Genomic DNA, 18435 nt, shown 5'->3' on the forward strand with positions numbered 1-18435 from the left:
CAAAAACAAAAAACGAAAAACAAAAAAAAGAGAGACGGGACGGGATTGATGCCCATTTATAGCTGACATCACCGTAGGAGACAGCACAAAAAGGGCAGCAGTTCCGGTGCTTTACCCCAGCTGTACGTGGAGGTTCCGCCACCCACCCGGGGCTCGGCGGGAGCTTCGGGGCACCGGGTTTTGGCACTGCCGCCCCTTTGGGAGACTTTTTTGGGGCTGGGGAGCGGCTGCGACAGCGGCTCTGGGAAACCGAAACAACCGGCGCCGCCTGCACAGGCTCTTCACCTGGAGGAAGAGAGCGAGTTTTCCTTCCCTCATCCTGCTCCCTTTTTATTATCTCAGCTCGTCACGTCTGGGTGGCGTCTCTCATGACCCACATTCGCGCCCCTTGCGCTCTCCGGGGAGCAGCAGCAGGAGGAGGAAGAAGAGGAGGAGGAGGAAGAACGACAGCGCGCCCGCCCATGCTGGAGCTTTGGGTGGTAGAAGCCACTCGCCCGACTGCCCAGGATGGTTCTGGCGGTGGCAGGAGCCGGAGCTGGACCATCCAAACACCCTCTTCTCCCGCACAGCTGCGGTTTTCCTCCGGCGAGTGTCCGCGAACGCGGAGCGCCTGGCTGGGAGCCCGCTGTTGGCATTCGTTTTCTTTGATTCTTAAGAAAACCCCAGAAAAAAACCCTTCTGCAAAACCACCCCTCCCTAAAGAAAAATAAAATTGCTTCAGGAGGGGCAGAGTTCAGTTATTGAACAGGTACAGAACTCAGCCCTAGTGAGGCCACATCCGGAGGGCAGTGTCTGCTTCTGGGCTCTTTAGGACAAGAGAGACAAGGAGCTGCTGGAGCGGGTCCAGCGGAGGGACACAAAGACGACAAGGGGTCTGGAACATCTCGTGTGGAGAGACTGTGGGAGCCGGGGTCTCTTCAGTCTGGAGAGGACCGAAGGGGATCTCATTAATGCACATAAATAACACAGCGGTGGGTGCCCAGAGGATGGTGCCAGACTCTTTCCAGGGGTGCCCAGCGACAGGAACAGGAGTAATGGCCATAAGCTAAAACACCAGAAGTTCCACCTCAGCATGAGGAAGAGCTTTATCCTGAGGGTGACAGAGCACTGGAACAGGCTGCCCAGGGAGGATTCTCCCTCTCTGACATTCCAGACATTCCAGGCCCACCTGGACGTGCCACCTGCTCCAGGTGACCCTGCCTTGGCAGGGGGGATGGACCAGATGATCTCCAGAGGCCCCTTCCCTACCAGCTCTGTGAACACCGCAACAGTCTGGGACGAGTTACCGCGCACAGCCTCCGGGCCCAGCGGGCGCTGCATGCCCACAGGTGAGCGGCGCTGAGGGGGCTGAGGGGGCGGGCGCGGCTCCCGCTCACCTGCGCTCACCTGCGCGCACCTGGGCGTGCGCAGCCCGCGGCCCCCGCCCCGCGCCGGGCCCCGCCCGCGCCCGGCCCGCGCAGGCGCTCCGGGGGCTCCGCGCTGTCATGGCGGCAGCGAGCGGCCGCGCCGGCAGGAAGGAGATGGGGCTGAGCGGCACCGCGCTGTGAGGCGGCGGCAGCAGCGGCGGCGGCGGCGGCGGCGGCGGCGGCTGGAACTTGGGGCGCCTTTGGGCGGGCGGAGTGGCGGGCGGCGCGGCGCAGCCCGCAGCCGGGCAGTGCAGCCGCCTCCCGGCCCCGGAGCCGCGCGTCGGGCAGCCCGCGCCCCCTGCGCAGCCCGCGGTGAGTGCGAACTTGGCGGGGCGCTGCACCTGCCCGGGGCCGTGCCCCAGCGGAGCCGGGGCCGCGGCGGGCAGCAGCCGGGCGGGAAGGAGGAGCGCGTTCCCTCTCGGTAAAAAGAAAGGAAAAAAAAAAGAGAAAAAAGCAGATTAAACCGTTGAGGTGGGGGCTCGGAGCACGGCGGGTCCGGGAGCACTTCCGCGGGGAGAGGCGTGAGCGCTCGCAGGGCGGCTCCCGGCGGGCGCGGGGCAGGGGCCGGGACGTGCGGGCAGCGCCCGGCGGAGCGCGGGCTGAGCACGCCGCGGGTTGTCCTTCAGGGCTGCCGGTACCTGCCCGAGGGCAGCGCGGTGACAGACGCCTCCTGCCGAGGAGAGAGCCGCGACTTCCAGGGCGCGTCCTCCCCGCCCGCCTGACACCCTCCCCCGCCGGACAACGCTTTCCTCGGGAACCGGAGCTCACGGGAAGGAAGGAGAGGGCCGCCGCTCACCTTCCCGGCTGACCAGGTCTTCCCGGAGCGGCGAGCGTGTGGAGCTGGCGCTGGAAGCCGGAGCCTGCGGGGAACTGGCCATGGCGAGTGAAGGGAAACAAGTTGTTCAGCCAACAGGTGATGATGGAGGAGGAGGAGCGGGAAAAGAAGGAAATGCTGCTGAAGGGGGAAGTGTGCTGCAGCCTTTGAATCCAGGAGTCCCCATCCGAGGCATTAAGATGAAATTCGCTGTGCTGACAGGACTGGTGGAAGTTGGTGAAGTGTCCAACAGAGACATAGTCGACACTGTGTTTAACCTGGTAAGTTGATTGCCTGAATGTGGGGATAAAACAGCATGGGTGTGCAGAAGAATTTGCAGATTTTTTGATGCTATTTATCTGTTAATATTTTTTTACATGTTTACACTTTCACCATGCTGGATTTCAACCATGTTCTTTTTACTTACCACAAAAGCTGGGAAAGAAGCATATAAGCCTCTTTATAGACACTCTTATACTTGAATCAGCTGTAAGCATCCTCCTCCTCTGTTTTCCTCAGAGAAGTTGTTCCTTTATTTAGAAATGAGAAGCGTATTGTTATGTTTAAACATTTAGCAGGTGTAGTCAACAAGAAAGTTAAATGTTAATTTAGTAACTCAAACTGTCTTCGAAACACACTGTTTTAAGTCAAAGCAGTTTTTCAGAGATGTTTGCATCCCTTCTTGCTTTCTGTTGGCTTTGGAAGCAGGTAGAACTTTCATGTTCCATGTGCAGGTGGCGTGGGTGTCAGGGAGTAGCTCATTCAAACTTGTTTTATACGGTCTGCTTTTTGGGAGGAGTAGAATATGGTTTCAGTGTCCTTTTAAAATTAATGAATTAGGGACTCAGCTGCTATTTTTTGAATGCTGTGTGGCTGTATCTAATAGTTCATAACAGATCTCACTAAACATTGAGGATACAACTTTTCCTTGTCGAAGCTACAAATTTATTATATACTACTGAACTTTTTGGGCCAATTGCTTTAAATTACCTAATTTAAAGCAATTAGACTAGTAAGTAATGTTTCCTTGATGCAGGACATCAAATGTTAGGAGAAAACCCCTCAAGTTTACAAAGATACTCTGCTATTACCAGAGCTCCTAAAACATCTCTAAAAACAATTATCGTCCCTCCTTCTTCCTTTGAGTGAGCAGCTCTAACTCTAAAACAATGTGGTTTCTGACAAACCAGGAAGTGAGAGCATTTAATAATATAAAGCTCAGTAACAAAGTTGAGGCAGAAGTCATACTGGTTTTTTATGCTGTTTGCATTTCAGTTATTTTGGTTTTGGTATTCTTTGTTATATGTAAGTTTCAGTGGTCACTAAGTATTTGTGTGCACACTAAGTGTGCAGTGTCTGTTTCATGTTTTTTGGTGTTATCCTCTTGGGTTATGATAAATATATGTTTTGGAATATTTTTGCGTTAACAGTGTAATGCCCTAGATTGGATGAAAATCTCAATACAGGGGAATGGCAGTAGTGACAAAATAAAGTGCAGATCAGAGGTTTCATGGATGCTTCAAGTATGAGGAAGTGATTAAAGTTACTTGGAGTTCACTTGACAATGTCCTGGACTAAACACAATGCTCACATATATGGACATGAGGTTCAAAAGGAAATTCTGGTGAATAATTTAGAATTTAAGACACTTGTGGGAGGGGAAATTGTTCATGAACATGTTAAATTTTGCTTTGTTTCTAGCATAGTCTTTTGAGTGGCGTGCTGGAGGTGTATTTTATAGCAGCAGTGGAAAGAGGTTCAGCAGAATAATTAAAATTGTAAAAGCTCCTCGATTTCTGTGATTCTTCTTCTGCTCCATTTTGCTCAAAAGAGGAGCAAAAACTTCAGTGTGATTTAGAGTACCCTTGATTTTAGATTAAGAGGTCTGGAGAATTTGACCTGTGGCTTGCATTTTCCTGGTTCTTCATTTCCCAGATACACAGGGGAGAGTTTCTGGCACTGGAAATTTTTGAAACTGTGTTCTCACTTTTTCTACAAGTGTAACAGCAATCCTGACCTCTCTGAGAAGATTCCTCAACCATTTCAGCACACCTGCCTACATGTGGGAGGCTAAAGGTCATGGTTGTGCCCCATGTTGTTTCATCAGCTGATGGGTGTCATGACACAGCCAACAGTTTGGTAGTGAGGACACTTTGCCTGGATATGTGAGAACAAAATCCGAATTTTGAATTTTGGAGCAATAGCAAAAACAGTAGGCCCCTTGATTTCTTTGAGTCCTAGGGAAACATCCAGGTATTTTGGAAGATATTGAAAAGCATGAAAAAATCAAACCAGCCAACAAACTCCTAATTTTTGTTACAGAAAGCCATTATTTTCTAGATTTTTTTTAAATAAAAACTGTGAAGCTGACTTTTCGATGTAGCTTTTTTTGGGATATGAGGGATATGAAGTCTCCCTTTAGAGCAGTGCTCATTCATCTGTCACAGAGTTCTGCCTCTGTTAATTTGTTACCTGTGACCATTTCGTCAGTTAATACCTCTGAAATCGCACTGACCAGAATTTAAGGTGTGTCAAGTACAGGTTAGCAGTGGTTTCCTCTGTGTGGGTGTACAGAAAATCTGTAACTTCTCTCTGAAAAGGTGAGTCTTAGCTCTGGCTTTTCTGGTAGTTTGTTTCCCAGTGGCTCTGGGAGCGCGTTTCCTCGGGTGTGTGCAGGCTGAGCAGGGGTAATCACGCCCTGATCTGCTGTTGCCTGATGGGGCTAAGCCCTGTATCCCCTCCTGTCTGGTTTCATTCTGTGTGGTGACTCACAGCTGCAGTCACCAGGGATGGGAGCAGAGCTCTGCTAGCCTGCTTCTCTTGATTTGGAAAGAGGACACCTACGCTATCTGGGGTTTTATTTGGTCACTAATTTGAGGCATCTTTAGACCAGAGTGCAAGGAGGGCTGGGCAAATCTGGGTGGAAATCTGGCTTAGCATATTTATTCTTGATAGCATAACCATCCTCAAACATGGAGAGATTGTTTTTAGGACAGGGAGGTTAGGTGCTCTAATTTGAATTTCTTGAGAAAACATGTTGCTCTTAGTTATGCCCTTCCAATTGCTGTAGCATAAGGAGGTTATCAAGAGAAGACCGAAGTGTTGTCCTAATGTTTCTCATCTTTAAGAGGTGATCACATCTTATATGTAAAAGACTCACGAGGTCAAAACTCTAAAGTGCACAGTAATTGATCTGCTGCTTTCTAAAGAAATGTAAGCCTCTGTGGCTTTGATTACTCGAGCAAATAAGTTGTTCACTTCAGCAGTGGTGGATCTTGGAGAGCCACCTCTGACATTTTCTCTGTCCGGCAATGTAACAAAGTGCTTAGTGAGCTCACTTCTAGCATCGAAACTCTGCTAGTCTCGTTTTGTTGTCTTTGGAAATTCTGCTCCTAGAAACATACAAGCTGATCTGCTTTGGTTTTGGTCAGTTTCCTCAATGGACACAGCCTCCCAGCTTATGTTGACTATGTCTTTGTGTATTTCAGCACCCCTTAAAAGTGAAGAGGGGAATAGGAACTTGCAAGAAACTGATTATTCTGTGGCAACTTTGAAACCACTTTCTTGTTCAAGTATTAATCTATTGTTACTTTTTTAGACAGACTAAGCTAAACTATGGATATATATTCCTCATGCATTGTGAATTTTATTTTTAATTGACTTAAGGCAGAAATAACTCCTTTAATTTTCTTTGCATACGAATCAGGTGAATCCCTGTTCATTGCTTCATATTTGCCTTCTTAGTTTATTAAAATAAAAAACCCTCCTGGTTGGAGAAGATGATAGAATGAAAAAATAAATTACTTACAGTGGATCTGTTACTAACTTAAAATAGCTCTAAGCCAGTTTTGTTTAAAAAAGCTTTAATGCTTCACATTGTTTTATTGATTATGGTATAGATTGTTACTTGATTTGACTCAATTTTTTCCCCTCAGTCTGTGTTGCAAAGACTTTTTTTTTTTTTTTTTCCAAATTTCTCTTTGGTGAAGAGAGTGTGCTGTTGCTTCTGATTCTGTTCATGGATTATGCGATCCTCACCAAGAGTGACAAAGTGCAAATGAGAAAGAAACACAAGTTTTTATCACCTTTGGAGGAAAAATAATGGGATCTGAGGAGCAGAGGCTTAAAGTGCTTTGTAAATTTAATTTGTCAGCTTTTTCACTTCTCCCAGACAAACTAAAATCACAAACAAAAAATCAAACTAACTTAAAAAAATTCTTACAGATTATTTTCCTGCTGATACATCACATTTCTAATTTGGATGGTTTTGGCACACAAATGCAACTAGAACTCTGTAACTCATAATGGTTTTAATGAAGTCTGAGTTCCCCTTTTCTCATCTCTTGTCACAGACTTACTTTGCATGTATCATGTTGTAGAAAGCCCCCAAAGTTAATGCTGATAGAATTAAATGTATTGCAGTAGTAAAAATCCACCATAAATGTCTTTATAACAATGCATTCCTTTCATTACATTACTGTATGTTTTCAGAGACTTTATTTTCTACATAAACTTATCAATGCTGATGACAAGTGAGGGTAACCAAGTAGTTCCTAGAATATCACTGTATATTGTGTGTTTCTTAATAGACACAGTCTTCCTTAGTAGCTTCCTAGTAAATACACCTCTGGCTACAGTTATCCTAGTTCAGTCACTTCTGTCCACTTAAAGTACAGATGATAAGGTAAGTCTGTGGCTTTAGCTGGGTCAAGCTTGTAGGGTTTTTTTTAAAAAATCATAGTAAATGGAACAGTCAGCTGTCTTAGAGGTCATGCATGGTTTTTACTTATTGAAGTGATGCATATTGGGGTTTTTTCAGGTGTTGATGCAACTTGGACATTACTTTGTAGTTAGTGGAATATACTCTATGTAGTATATGCAGGAGCTGAGGGAAATTTTGTGGTTGGCTGAGAAAGGTGTGGAATGTAGTGAGGTGGTAATGGCAGTCTTTAATTAGGCATGCAACAATGTAGAAGAAAATTGTCTAGGCTCTGAACAGGAGCTGGTTTGTACTTTGGTTGTAGTATCAACTCCCTCCTGTAACTTAAAACACAATGTAGGACAACAAAATATTGAGGACAAAATTTCAAAGACTTATGGGAAAGTGTTCAGTTTTGCTTACTCTTCTGCTAAGTTGCCAGACTTCTATAGCTTTTTGTGTCCCATCTGAGATTTTAAGTGTCTGTGAAAGCCTGGAACATGCTTTGTGTTTTCCAGCAGTGTTGGCATCCTGTACTGGCACTAATAGACTCTGTACAAACATAAAGCCAAAAAAGCAAGGCTGAGCTGGGCATTTATGTGTATCTTGTCTCAATAATGCAAAATTTGTTAGGCAGTTTTTAATTAGCAGTTTGTTCTACAAGGAAGCCTGGTCAAAATGTGTTCATAGCATGGCTCAGAACTCCCCTTTAGAGGGGAACACATCAGTTCAATGACAGATTTTTCTAGGTGGTGTCTGGTAACAGAGGAGAGGGAGTCAGGTTTCCATTGCAGTTGCTTTGCTGACTCTGGGTAGTGTTTTTTGCTGCTTCTGCCAGACAGTCCTGGGCCGGATGGACCATGGGCCTGACCCAGCAGTGCAGAGAGCACAGAAACCTAGGGGCCATATGGACTGGCTCAGGAAAAGCATCTGCGGATTAGGGAATAGAATGAAATTAGTCAAAAGCATCAGGGAAGCAGGTGGATGGCATGTCAAGGTTGCCACAAAGGCTGGATATTGCAGAGTGATACAAAAATGGATATTTATAAATGCATGTTGAATCAACACGCTTTGGTTCACTCCTCTGATAATCTCTTTGAAGATGAATGTGAGTGATGAGAAGGCTTTTGAAGTTGCTGTATTGGCTGAACATCGGAGGTTGAGGAAAATCAAAGATGAAGTATTTGCTCAATTCTTTTCTGAGGTAGGGTTGGTTTGGTATAGTCTTCAGTACTCAGTGACTAGCCCGGTGTACGTTCAAATGCTGAAGTTTGCTGAGAAGTCCCAGTCTTCTGAAAATCATCAAGCCTGATATTTTTTTTGGCATGTGTTCTGGATTGAAGTCTGATGAAAGATAAAAAATGAGCTTTGTCTGTGGTTTCATTCACTATCTGTATATTTGCTTTACCACCTCTTGGTGAACCTGTGCTCATTCTGAGCTGTCTCTCACTTGATGCATTGCTCTGACCTTTTATTTTTTGCTAGATAAGTTGGCAGCTTAAAGCACTGATAGCTTCTGTCTTCATGCAGTCATCAAGTTCTTTATGAGCCTTAAGGAAGAAGCTTTAATCCATTGCACAGATGAAATAAGCTCTGCTGTTTAGTCACTGGGATGTGAAATAGCTTCTTGCTACCTTTGGTGTTTCTGTCCTTTTCTGTCTTCTTTAAAAATCTATTCTGTCAAATTCAGTCTTGCATGCATTAAATTTATGCATATATTTTTAAAAACTTCTATTTATTTTAAGTGGGTCAATCTGGCAGAAAGTTTTTGTTCATAATCACTAATTACAGTTAGCTAACTTTCTGCTGTTCGAGTGTCTTCCCCAGCCCCCGGAGGCCTTGCTGGCCTCTTCGCAACGTTTTGCATAATGGTTTTTGGTATTAGCTTGACCTAATTACTAATGTCCTAATTTAGATTATGTTTCTGCTTTAACTAATTCTGGATTTTTCTGGCGAACTTGATATCAGGCTGGATCACGTTACTGCCCATCCAAAAGCAAGTTTGGCCATTTCTATTTGACTCTGGGAAACCCTGAAGCTTTGTGAGCTTTGGCTGTTTGCCAGGAGTCTGAGGGCTCCGTGAATGGGGTAAAACAGGATAGCATTGCCACCTGCTTTGTGAATGCTCTGCGTGGCCAGTGGAGACTGCAGTTTCCAGCATGCAGCTCTGTGCTTAGGGCAGATAGCAATCGAGATGCATCCTTGCACAACTGCTGTAAGCAAACTCACCAGGTGATGATACTGCAGGAGTTGCAATAGAACCTTTCTCTGAGCCACTGGGGGCTTTGTGGTGACACTGGGAGCCTGGAATAATTTGTGAAGAGCTTGTGTTGCCGCAGTGCTTTAGATTCCAGAGCTTCACAAATAGGCATAAGTAGTTCCTAAATAGAAACTAATTTGTGGAGAAGAAAAATCTAATGCCTTCTGTTGCACTGGATTCCCCCAGTAGTAACTGGGGAGCTGGGAGCAGCCCAGGCATGATTTTCTTGTTAATAGCTGCCTTGAGAAGATATTTAAATGAGAATTGCTAGTGGGAATAGGATGTGCTCTGTTGCCTTCTGTAAATGTTCCATGAGTTTGAGCTGCAAGTCTCTTTACTGCAGCCTGCATATGAATAGTTGTATTGATGTTTTTGTGTTCTGCATATATCTAGGAAAAAAAATCCATATGCATCAATGCAGAAAATTCAGATTATTTGGAATTGAATTGTTCAGGCAACAGCCTCTTCTTCTTTGTTGATGCAGCTGAAGAAATCAAGACTTGAAGACTTCTGGGTTATCTTTCCTTTGCAGTTGGAAATCAAAACCAGAGTAATGGTGTAGGACTCATTTGTTCTATGAAAGTTTGTTATGTATGTGTGAGCATTTCCCCTTTTTCCATCAGCAGTTGTCTGAGGTATGGACAGAAATTACTGAGATAAATTCACTAAATGGAGCCTATTCTATTTGCCCCAGTTAAAATACTCTAAATTTCTAGGTTTGTCCTGGACTAGCCCTGTAAAACAGTAACTGTAAGAATGCATGGGGTGACCTGTGGCTTATTTATTCTCTCTTTGGGAAATCCTGAAAGACAAGAGGCACCAGGAAGCAGCAGGTAAGATGGTAACTGCAGCAGGAGGGCAATTTCTGTAATAAGAGACCAGCAAGAAGAGAACCAGTAGCATCTCACAGTAAACTGGGAAACGTGTGATTATGGAGTCCAGGATGCTGAACACTTGCATGGTAAACCCCTCACAAAGTGGTTCCTTTATCAAACTGTATGTTTGGGTGGGATTTGTACTGGCTGCTTTCCCAAATGTGGTTTGGGTGGGGGGCAGGTAAGGAGTGAGATAAACCCTGTTGCTGTAGAACTGCTGAATAAAGGCTTTGCAGATCCTGCAACTTTTAAGTTTAGTAGTGTGTTATTAGAGAAGCTTCTAAGTTGTGCTGTTTGTACTTCTTGGAGTTAAAACAGTATTCCTAAGGACAATTGTTTTGTGAATGATTATTAGTGATCCAGGTGTACCTTGGATCAATCCTTAACCAAATGCTTAACCAAAAACCACCATCACAAAAAAAATCCAAAAAACCAAAACCAAAACAACAATCCCCTCCCCATAAAAACTCCCAAACCAACCTGTAAAACAACACATTTTCCCCACCCTCCTGTCCATCAAACCAAACCCAAAAGCTTTTTATGTGGAATCATAGACTTCAGTTACAAAATATGGCCAGTGATACAGAAGTAGAATTGCTGATGAGCCTTAAAACAATGCCATTGAGGAGAGGATAAGAACCAAATTACTAATGTTGTGAATGGTGCATGACTGTTAAATAAACAAATGGAAACTATTAGTCCAGTCAGCATCTGCCTCCTGCTAATGTTTTTGTTGAAACTGAGCATGTGATTTGTCTCTAGCTGTGGTTGTGAACTTGATTGAAAAGAACTTGCAAGCTTTTTTTTTTTCTCCCTATATAATGGGAGCTTACTTATACCATAGGATTTGGTTCCAATATGTAATTTAGGTGCCCTAATGCCTGGCTTTTAGGTGTGTGATATGGAATATAAAACTGAGTAACTGTGATTGCATTTTTTAAAATGTATTTTGAACTGTCAAACATGAGATGGGGAGATGTGTGTTTTCAATATATTGCTGCTGTTATAAAATGGGAGAACACCTGAGATGCTGGGAATGGATATTTCAATTGGAATTGTAAAAGATTCTCTGTCCAATTTGTAATCTACAGCTAAGGTTACCTTCTGAAGCTATGATGTCTTTATCACTTCAAATGTCCTTGTTTTAAACAGGGCAGCAGTGGTGCTCAACTGAACAGCAAAGTGCTCTGAAAAGAGTTCTCAGGATCAGAAACTGTACCAAGGTTGCCCATCTTTATATATACACCAGTAAATGCTTATGAGGAGATTATTGCCATGTTTCCTTGCCCATTTTTACCTTAAAATTAAGGTCCCAGTCTTGTGCCACACTAGATTATCCACTCCCTCACCTCACATTGGGGCACTGCTTTGTCCTTTCTGTGCCCCCTTGCCTCCTCTTCCATGACCTGGCACCTGCTGCCTTCATCCTTGGCTGCAGAAATGAGTCTGAGCACTCACTGGAATCTGCAGCTGGCTGGGAATCTGTGAATGCCACTGTGTGCTGCAGTTGCTGTGGATCAGCTGATGGGCAGGAGCATTGCCCTGGGGACATGTTTATTCCATGACTCATCTGAGACCTGGTTGCTGAAGACTTGTGCCCTTCCTGTGCACTGCTTTTAAAGAGGAATGTATATGGCTCTTTGGGAGTTTTGCTGATTTGGTGAAGTCTCACCTCTGCAGGAAGTGAAAGCCACCCTGATTTCTCCCCTTAGCAGGAAGAGATTCAAATTGCCATTTGTCAGGATTGAGGATGCTGTGAGTGACTTGGAAAGGAGCACTTGTAACACCTCTTCTGCAAAGACTAGGCTCATACACAGCAAAAAATGCCAGATTAATGAGTTTGGGGAGAAGGCACAGAAAGAAAAAAATGTCAGACCTCGTGGTTAATGTGTTTGAATAAGGTTTTCTAATCACTCATACATGCAGGGAAGGTTTGGAGCTGGAAGACAGTGGATTTTTTCCTGCATGTTAGGACTTCACTAAAGATTTCTTTGTAATGTACCAAATCCTGACTTCATTCCTGGAAAGTGCATTATTTTCAGGTGAAGGGCTTTGTCCAGTGACTAAGATATCACTAGAGTTGTTTGGACATGTTTCAAAAAGATAGAATTTAGAGGCAGAAACTTGGGTTTCCTGCTTCATGATGGTGCTGTCATTTTTCAGGTAAGTTTCCAACTGGATCATTAAGAAATTGAAAAAAACTCATATAACACTTCTTGATACAAGTTAGTGTAGTGTATTGTCTGCCCTCTCCTCCAAAAAAAAAGACACGTGGTGAAAATAATTTTCACATTGTCAGATGATGTAGGTGACTGTAACAAGCAAACTTGTCAGTTCAGGCTTACCCTCAGCTGGGTTTTGTGTGTGCAAATTGAGAAACCTGGAGTACTGGATACAAAGTGGAAATGGGGGAAAAAACCCTGAAATTTTATTTGAGTGCTGAGTTAGTCTTGATGTCTTTGTTGCTGTTCTGTATGTCTTTGTTGCTGTTCTTTAAAGATGGATGTGTCTGTAGGGATTCCTCAATTAGGTATGCAAGGCATAGTTGGGATCTATTTCATTCTAGACTTATGAATAGAAGTTTAGAGGAGCATCCAAGCTGCCCAAAGAAATTGTCATAAAATAACATCACACATGAGCAGTTTAGTTTAATCACTGTAATTGCACTGTTATAAAACTTGATTATAAACTGTTTGTTTCAAATTCAAGCTTATGGATTCAAATCCTGACTATCTAAATATCATGATCTTGTCACTATCTGTCCTATTAGGAGAGTTGTGGCAGACTGGTGAAGTTACCAGTGACTGGAAGAGGGAAAACATAACTCCCATTGTTAAAAGAAGGAAAAAAAGGAAGGACCAGGGAGATTCCAGGCTGTTGAGTTTCACCTGTGTGCCTTACAGGATCATGGAACAGATGCTTCTGGAAATTGTGCTAAGGCACAGCGAAAATAAGGTGATTGGTGACAGCCAACAAGGTGTCACTGAGGGCAAATCAAAGGGCCTGACACATTTAGTCGCCTTCAGTGATGGGCTTGCAGCACTGGTGGATGGGGGAAGAACAACTGATGTCATCTCTCTGGACTTGTGCAAAGCATTTGGCACAACATCCTTGTCTATAAACTGGAGGGGTATGAATTTGATGGATGGGCCACTCACAAGATAACAGATTGTCCGGAGAAGTTGTGGATGCCCCACCCCTGGAAGTGTTCAAGGTCAGGCTGGATGGGGCTTTGAGCTGCCTGGTGTAGTGCAAGGTGTCCCTGCCCATGGCAGAAGGGATGGAACCAAATGATCTTCAAGGTCCTTTCCCACCCAAACCGTTTGGTGATTTTGCAATTCTTTGTTCATCTCTATAGGAAAACCCACTTTTAAGTACACAAGAGTGCCAGGAATTTTAGCTTAATTTACATGTGGTGGCACGGGAGGGAGAGTTGTTTCAGTGGCTTTTGGCTTGTGCCATCTCTGTCATGTATTGTTTAGTGTCTGTGCTTTCGTTTGCTCTGTAGTGTGACACTGTCCTGTAGCTATTGCTGACATGTGGGGTTTAATGAGTGTTTCATGCCTCATTCCTGGGCTTGTAGCTGAATTCCAGTATCATCCTGAACAGGACGTTTCTGTGCATTTCAGTGTAGTGATGCTGCATATTACTGACAATGGGACTGTCACACACAGGCTTAGTTACCATTTTGCACCATGCATGATACCTACTGTGCAGAATAGCTCTTTAGCTTTGAAATACACTTACAGTGTGTCTTCTGTGGGTTGGCACTGTGTTTGGGTTCTGTAGCACTGAGTGATCTTGATTCCTCAATTTCCTGGTAAAGTGGGTATATGGGGAAGGAGGTGAATAGCTTTAAATGCTCATTTAGAGTAATTTTCCAGCTGGATGTGCAACTTCTCAGCTTCTAAGAGTCAGGTTTAATATTTGCTATAGCTCTAGTGCTCACATATATGAGGCTAGAGTGGTAGTTAGAATTCTGTTTCTCAACTCTTAAGGGAATTTGTTCACCAAGGATCCTTCTAAATGGGTTTGATTGCCTCTGACCTTACTGTGCACATTGGGAAGAATGCTTGAATGCACATATTGATTCTTAAAACAGGTATTGATCATTATAACAATGGGATTGATGCAGAGTAAAGGATTGCTCAATTGCAGTAATTGTATGTGCAAATTTCTATATTAAAAGGTGCCTGAACCTCAGTCTTAATATTCAGAATTTTGAAGGCAAAGATGCCTTTGTTTAGGAAGGTTAATAATTTGGCCAAGAGGAGTTATTGCCCATTATGAGCCTGCATGCTAACTCTCTCTGGTTAAATTAACCATGGCATGAAAGAAAACAGAATAATCAAATGTATGGATGGCAACTGTAATTATGAAATATTAGTTATGTGTGACATAGTTGTGATCTCTGTAAGGCATTTCCATGTTCTGCTGCTGTGACCCTCTAAGGTATTTATACAGCCAGATGTGTACTGGAAAAGATGTTAAGATAATCGAGAAGTTGCTCTGAAGAGTCAGTGGTTCATATCTTAAGATTGCCCGGTGTCTTCTGTTTTAAGCAATCTTCAAGGATTTTCTCTGAAGTTCTACCCTTTTTTTGTGTGATACTGTGCTCCAGAGCCGTGTGGGTTCCGCCTTTGGTCACATAACAACAGATATTCTAGCACACACACTCTTGCTGCACATACAGTACTGAAAGCAGGCAGGTTTAGATTAGATGTCAAGAAGAATGTCTTTACTCAGTGGGTGGTGAGGCACTGGCACAGGCTGCACAGGAGATTGTGGGTGCCTCACTGCTGGGAGTGTTCAAGGCCAGGTTGGATGGAGCCCTGAGCAACTTGATCTAGTGGGTGGCATCCCTGTGCACCATGGGGAGTTTGGAGCTAGGTCATGTTTATGGCCCTTCCCAGCTCAAACTGTTCTGTGATTCTGTGCTTTCAAAGCAGCAGCAAATGTGTTTTCTGCTGGGTGCAGTCAGGCTGATCAAGGAAGTTGAGTTGGAACCTAGAAAAGGAGGATGGTTGTGTTGGGCTTCTCACTGCTTGGCCCAGCTACTCTTCCTCCTTGATAATCAAGAGTATTGAGTCTAAGTACCTGGCTCTAGAGCTGCCAGGTGATGTGTGAATTCCTTTTGTATTTACAAGGCAGAAAGGAAAACATTTGTTCTGTTTGTTGTAACTTAGAATGTGACTTTTCTAATAAATAGCCACATAAACTTTACAGACTGGAATGAAATATTGCAGTTCCAGGCAGCGCCCATTGTTCTTCTACTTTGTCTACACAGAATTGGTTCTGTTTCATCTGCAAATTTTGTTGTAAGGCAGCTGGAAGGTGAAGCTGGGCTCTCATTCTGAAAGTGTAACAAGCTGTCCTTCTTATGAAGGACTGATTTTTTTCTTCTCTTCTGATCTCCCCGTGTTTTAAACAGGTGGGGTGATTCTCTGATTGTACAATTATCTGTCAATACATATCAGGATATAGCAAGATTTCACTGCTGTTAGCTAAAGTCATGAAATATCCTCTGAGGGGTACTTGCTATATGTAGGTTGCCATTTAGATACTTGTTTTCCAATTCCTGAGATATGGAGTAGATGCCAAAAAAAACCTGTTTAAAAACAAGGAAATAAAAAGTGAAATTGTCAAATGAGACCTAGAAATTGGGAAGCTGTGAAATCAGCTATACTTTAGTGTTCTAAGACAACGTGGGTGTCTATTAATCACTTTGTGAACACCATAAGAGCAATATTCCTGAGAAGCCACTTTATCAGTAAGATACTGCTGTGCTAATTCTGTAGTTGCCTAATACTTGAAAAAAAAAAGGGAGATGGGAAGTCTAGTTTTTAAAGAATGTAATTTGCGATATGGGTATTTTTTTGGCTGTTTTTAACCTGCTACAGCTGTGGCTGAAGCTCTTCAGAAAGCAATGACCTAAAACCTGAAATGAGGTTATATAGATTGAAGCTCTAGCAAGGATGGTATTGCTACAACTTGGAGAGTGGAATATGAAGCTGTGTTGTTTGGGATTTGTCTTGCTGTGGTTGTGACCTGTCTCATAACAGTGGCTGTCACTGAAGAAAAGTTGTAAACACTCAAGTCCTCTGCTAGACTTGGGGGGTGAGGAGCTACAACTTTATTTTTTTAATATATTGGGAAAATGACAAACTTTTGTGTTTTGTTGAAACATTCTATTTGTCCCAAAAGTTAGCTGTCTCCTAACTGCAGTGAGAAATTAGAGGACTTTATCAGCTGTGTGTTGAGAATCTTATTGCCAGTCACTACTTTACATAGTGCTTAGTTATGCAAAGGGAACTGAACACAAAAGCTGTTCCTGGTGACTGACAGTGCAGTGAGAGGCTTGTTCCTGTAAAGGCAGGAGACAGGCTGTGTTGTGCAAACAGGTTCCCAAAGTAGGGTGTCCTAAACCTTAAAGTCATGCTAGAACTTGCGTAATACTTGCTTGAACCCAAACCCAACTAATAGTAGTTGTGTGAATGCAAAATGCTTATATTTTTCTTTGAAGTGAAGAACAACACGTATCAGGAAGAGTAATAGTTGCTGTTTGTATTAACATGTATTGGCAGAAATAATATTTGCTCTTTGCATTGAAAAAATAATTACCAGAGAAAGTATACAAATACAGAGGTGATCCTGTTTGCTAGTGCTAAAATTGACACTGGGAATTGTTTTTCTGTTTTATCTGCTCATTCTCTGGAGTGTGTGTACTGAAGAAGCAGCTTTGAATGGAGGAAGAAGTGAAAATTCTCAGGTTTTCAAATCTGAAGTCAGAAATGTGTAACTGTTAGCAGCTAAGGTTTGGAGTTCCTGTACGTTGTGTGAAGGAGATACATTGTGGATAGATCTTTCTAGTTTTGTGCAGCAAATGCCAGGTGTGAAGGATGATTTCTGAGGAGGGACAGATGTGTTATAGTTTGCAGTATCTGGCTTGCTTGGCTTTGGCTGCAGCTGTTGTCACTGCTATTACTGCAGATGGCCATAATCGTAGTTACTGCCAACAGCTTTCTGAGGTTAGAAACAAGAGCTTTTATACTCACAATGTGAAAAACTTTTTGAACTGGTAATTTGACTAGTGTAATTTGAAAAAAAATTAAGGTCCCTTGTCCCCTAAGATGATGCTTTTGAATTTATGAGAATATAATTGTGGATTTGATGGAAAGAATTAAGGCTAGTAGGGTGGGTGATTCATGGACCAAATGCATATTAAATATGGAAATATGTAAATTGGGTTATTTCATAAATGTAGCATTTTTATGTATTGTGAATAAAAGCTATTCCTAATTTTTGGAGTAGTAGGGGGCATAAACATAGAAATGTACTCCTGTTTCCCTACCAGACTCCTTAAAATTCTTCCTCAAATGGATGCATTTCTCAGGTTATTTATGATAGTCTAACAAAGTCTTGATTTTTGCATGACTGACTTCACATATTTTTGGGTTCCAAAAATGTTACTGCACTATAAAGCTGAAATTAGTTTTGTATTAAACACAGTGAGAAACAGGACTGGAACATAACGAGAAAAAGAAATCTAATTTTATAGTTTCTTAAGTGTTGCTATCTCACAAGAGCATTCCTCTGATTACCTGGAGTCATTTAGCACCATCTGTAGTGCCATGTGTAACATAGTTAAAGTGGTATAATAGGATAAACCCCATTTAATTAAAAATGGTTGCCGAGCAAATGAGTACATAATATTTTAGGAATTTAAGCATCTACCATGGAGAGGGGGTTTTATCTGTAGCTTTATTTTCCATGACCCTCTTCTTTCCCTCTTGGTCCCCTCAGTGCAGAGCTTTGGTGGTGATGAAGTGCTTGCCACTGATAAATTTTCTCGGGGAGAATGTGGTTACTGTGTGTTTCTTCTGTATTTTCTGCTCCGTCTAGAACTGTGTTAGTGCTTTGCCCTACATTTGCTGCAGCCTGTCCTCTTGGCCTGGACTGTCCACATGCAGAAAGGGAGAAAAGCACTGTAAGGATTGTTCTTTACTTTAGTGGCATCAGGATTTGCAGCAGTCTCCAGAGTTATGCAGCTAAATCAGCTCCAAACTTTTGCAAACAGTCCCACCACTGTTCAAGAAACAGGTGGATGCAGTTTTCAGCACTCTGGTTAGTTGTCTTAATGGGAAGTGTGTAAATCAAAAATAGAACTTTGCTTCATATGACCTTTTGATTTGGAAGGGTAGTGACATTCAGCAAGATACTTGTGATTCAGTTATGTAGTAAATGTAATGGCAATGGCATTTTAAGTAAAAAAATTATTATTCTTAAAATTTATTTGTTTACCTTGTTTTTGAAAATAGGGATCTTTGAGTTGATAGAATCACTGGAACAGCACAGTTATTGAATGTGATTTGTTGGTGTTT

At 43.0% G+C, this 18435-nt stretch overlaps 1 protein-coding gene across 5 annotated transcripts in view; it reads left to right on the plus strand.

Annotated features, from left to right (window-relative positions):
* The first annotated feature begins 1507 nt into the window (after positions 1 to 1507).
* Positions 1508 to 18435, plus strand: part of LRBA (LPS responsive beige-like anchor protein) — a 373617-nt gene continuing 356689 nt past the window's right edge. For 3 of the 5 annotated variants that reach the window (XM_064416675.1, XM_064416676.1, XM_064416679.1), the window contains exons 1-2: positions 1517 to 1718; positions 2033 to 2501. In XM_064416675.1, the coding sequence (XP_064272745.1) occupies positions 2283 to 2501 (219 nt within the window). In that variant the 5' untranslated portion in view covers positions 1517 to 1718; positions 2033 to 2282. Of the gene's footprint in view, positions 1719 to 2032; positions 2502 to 18435 lie in introns of all 5 variants that reach the window. The other 2 variants (XM_064416678.1, XM_064416677.1) reach the window with 2 other exon arrangements.

The sequence above is a fragment of the Passer domesticus genome, chromosome 4 (assembly GCF_036417665.1).
Source record: "Passer domesticus isolate bPasDom1 chromosome 4, bPasDom1.hap1, whole genome shotgun sequence".
Taxonomy (NCBI): Eukaryota; Metazoa; Chordata; class Aves; order Passeriformes; family Passeridae; genus Passer; species Passer domesticus.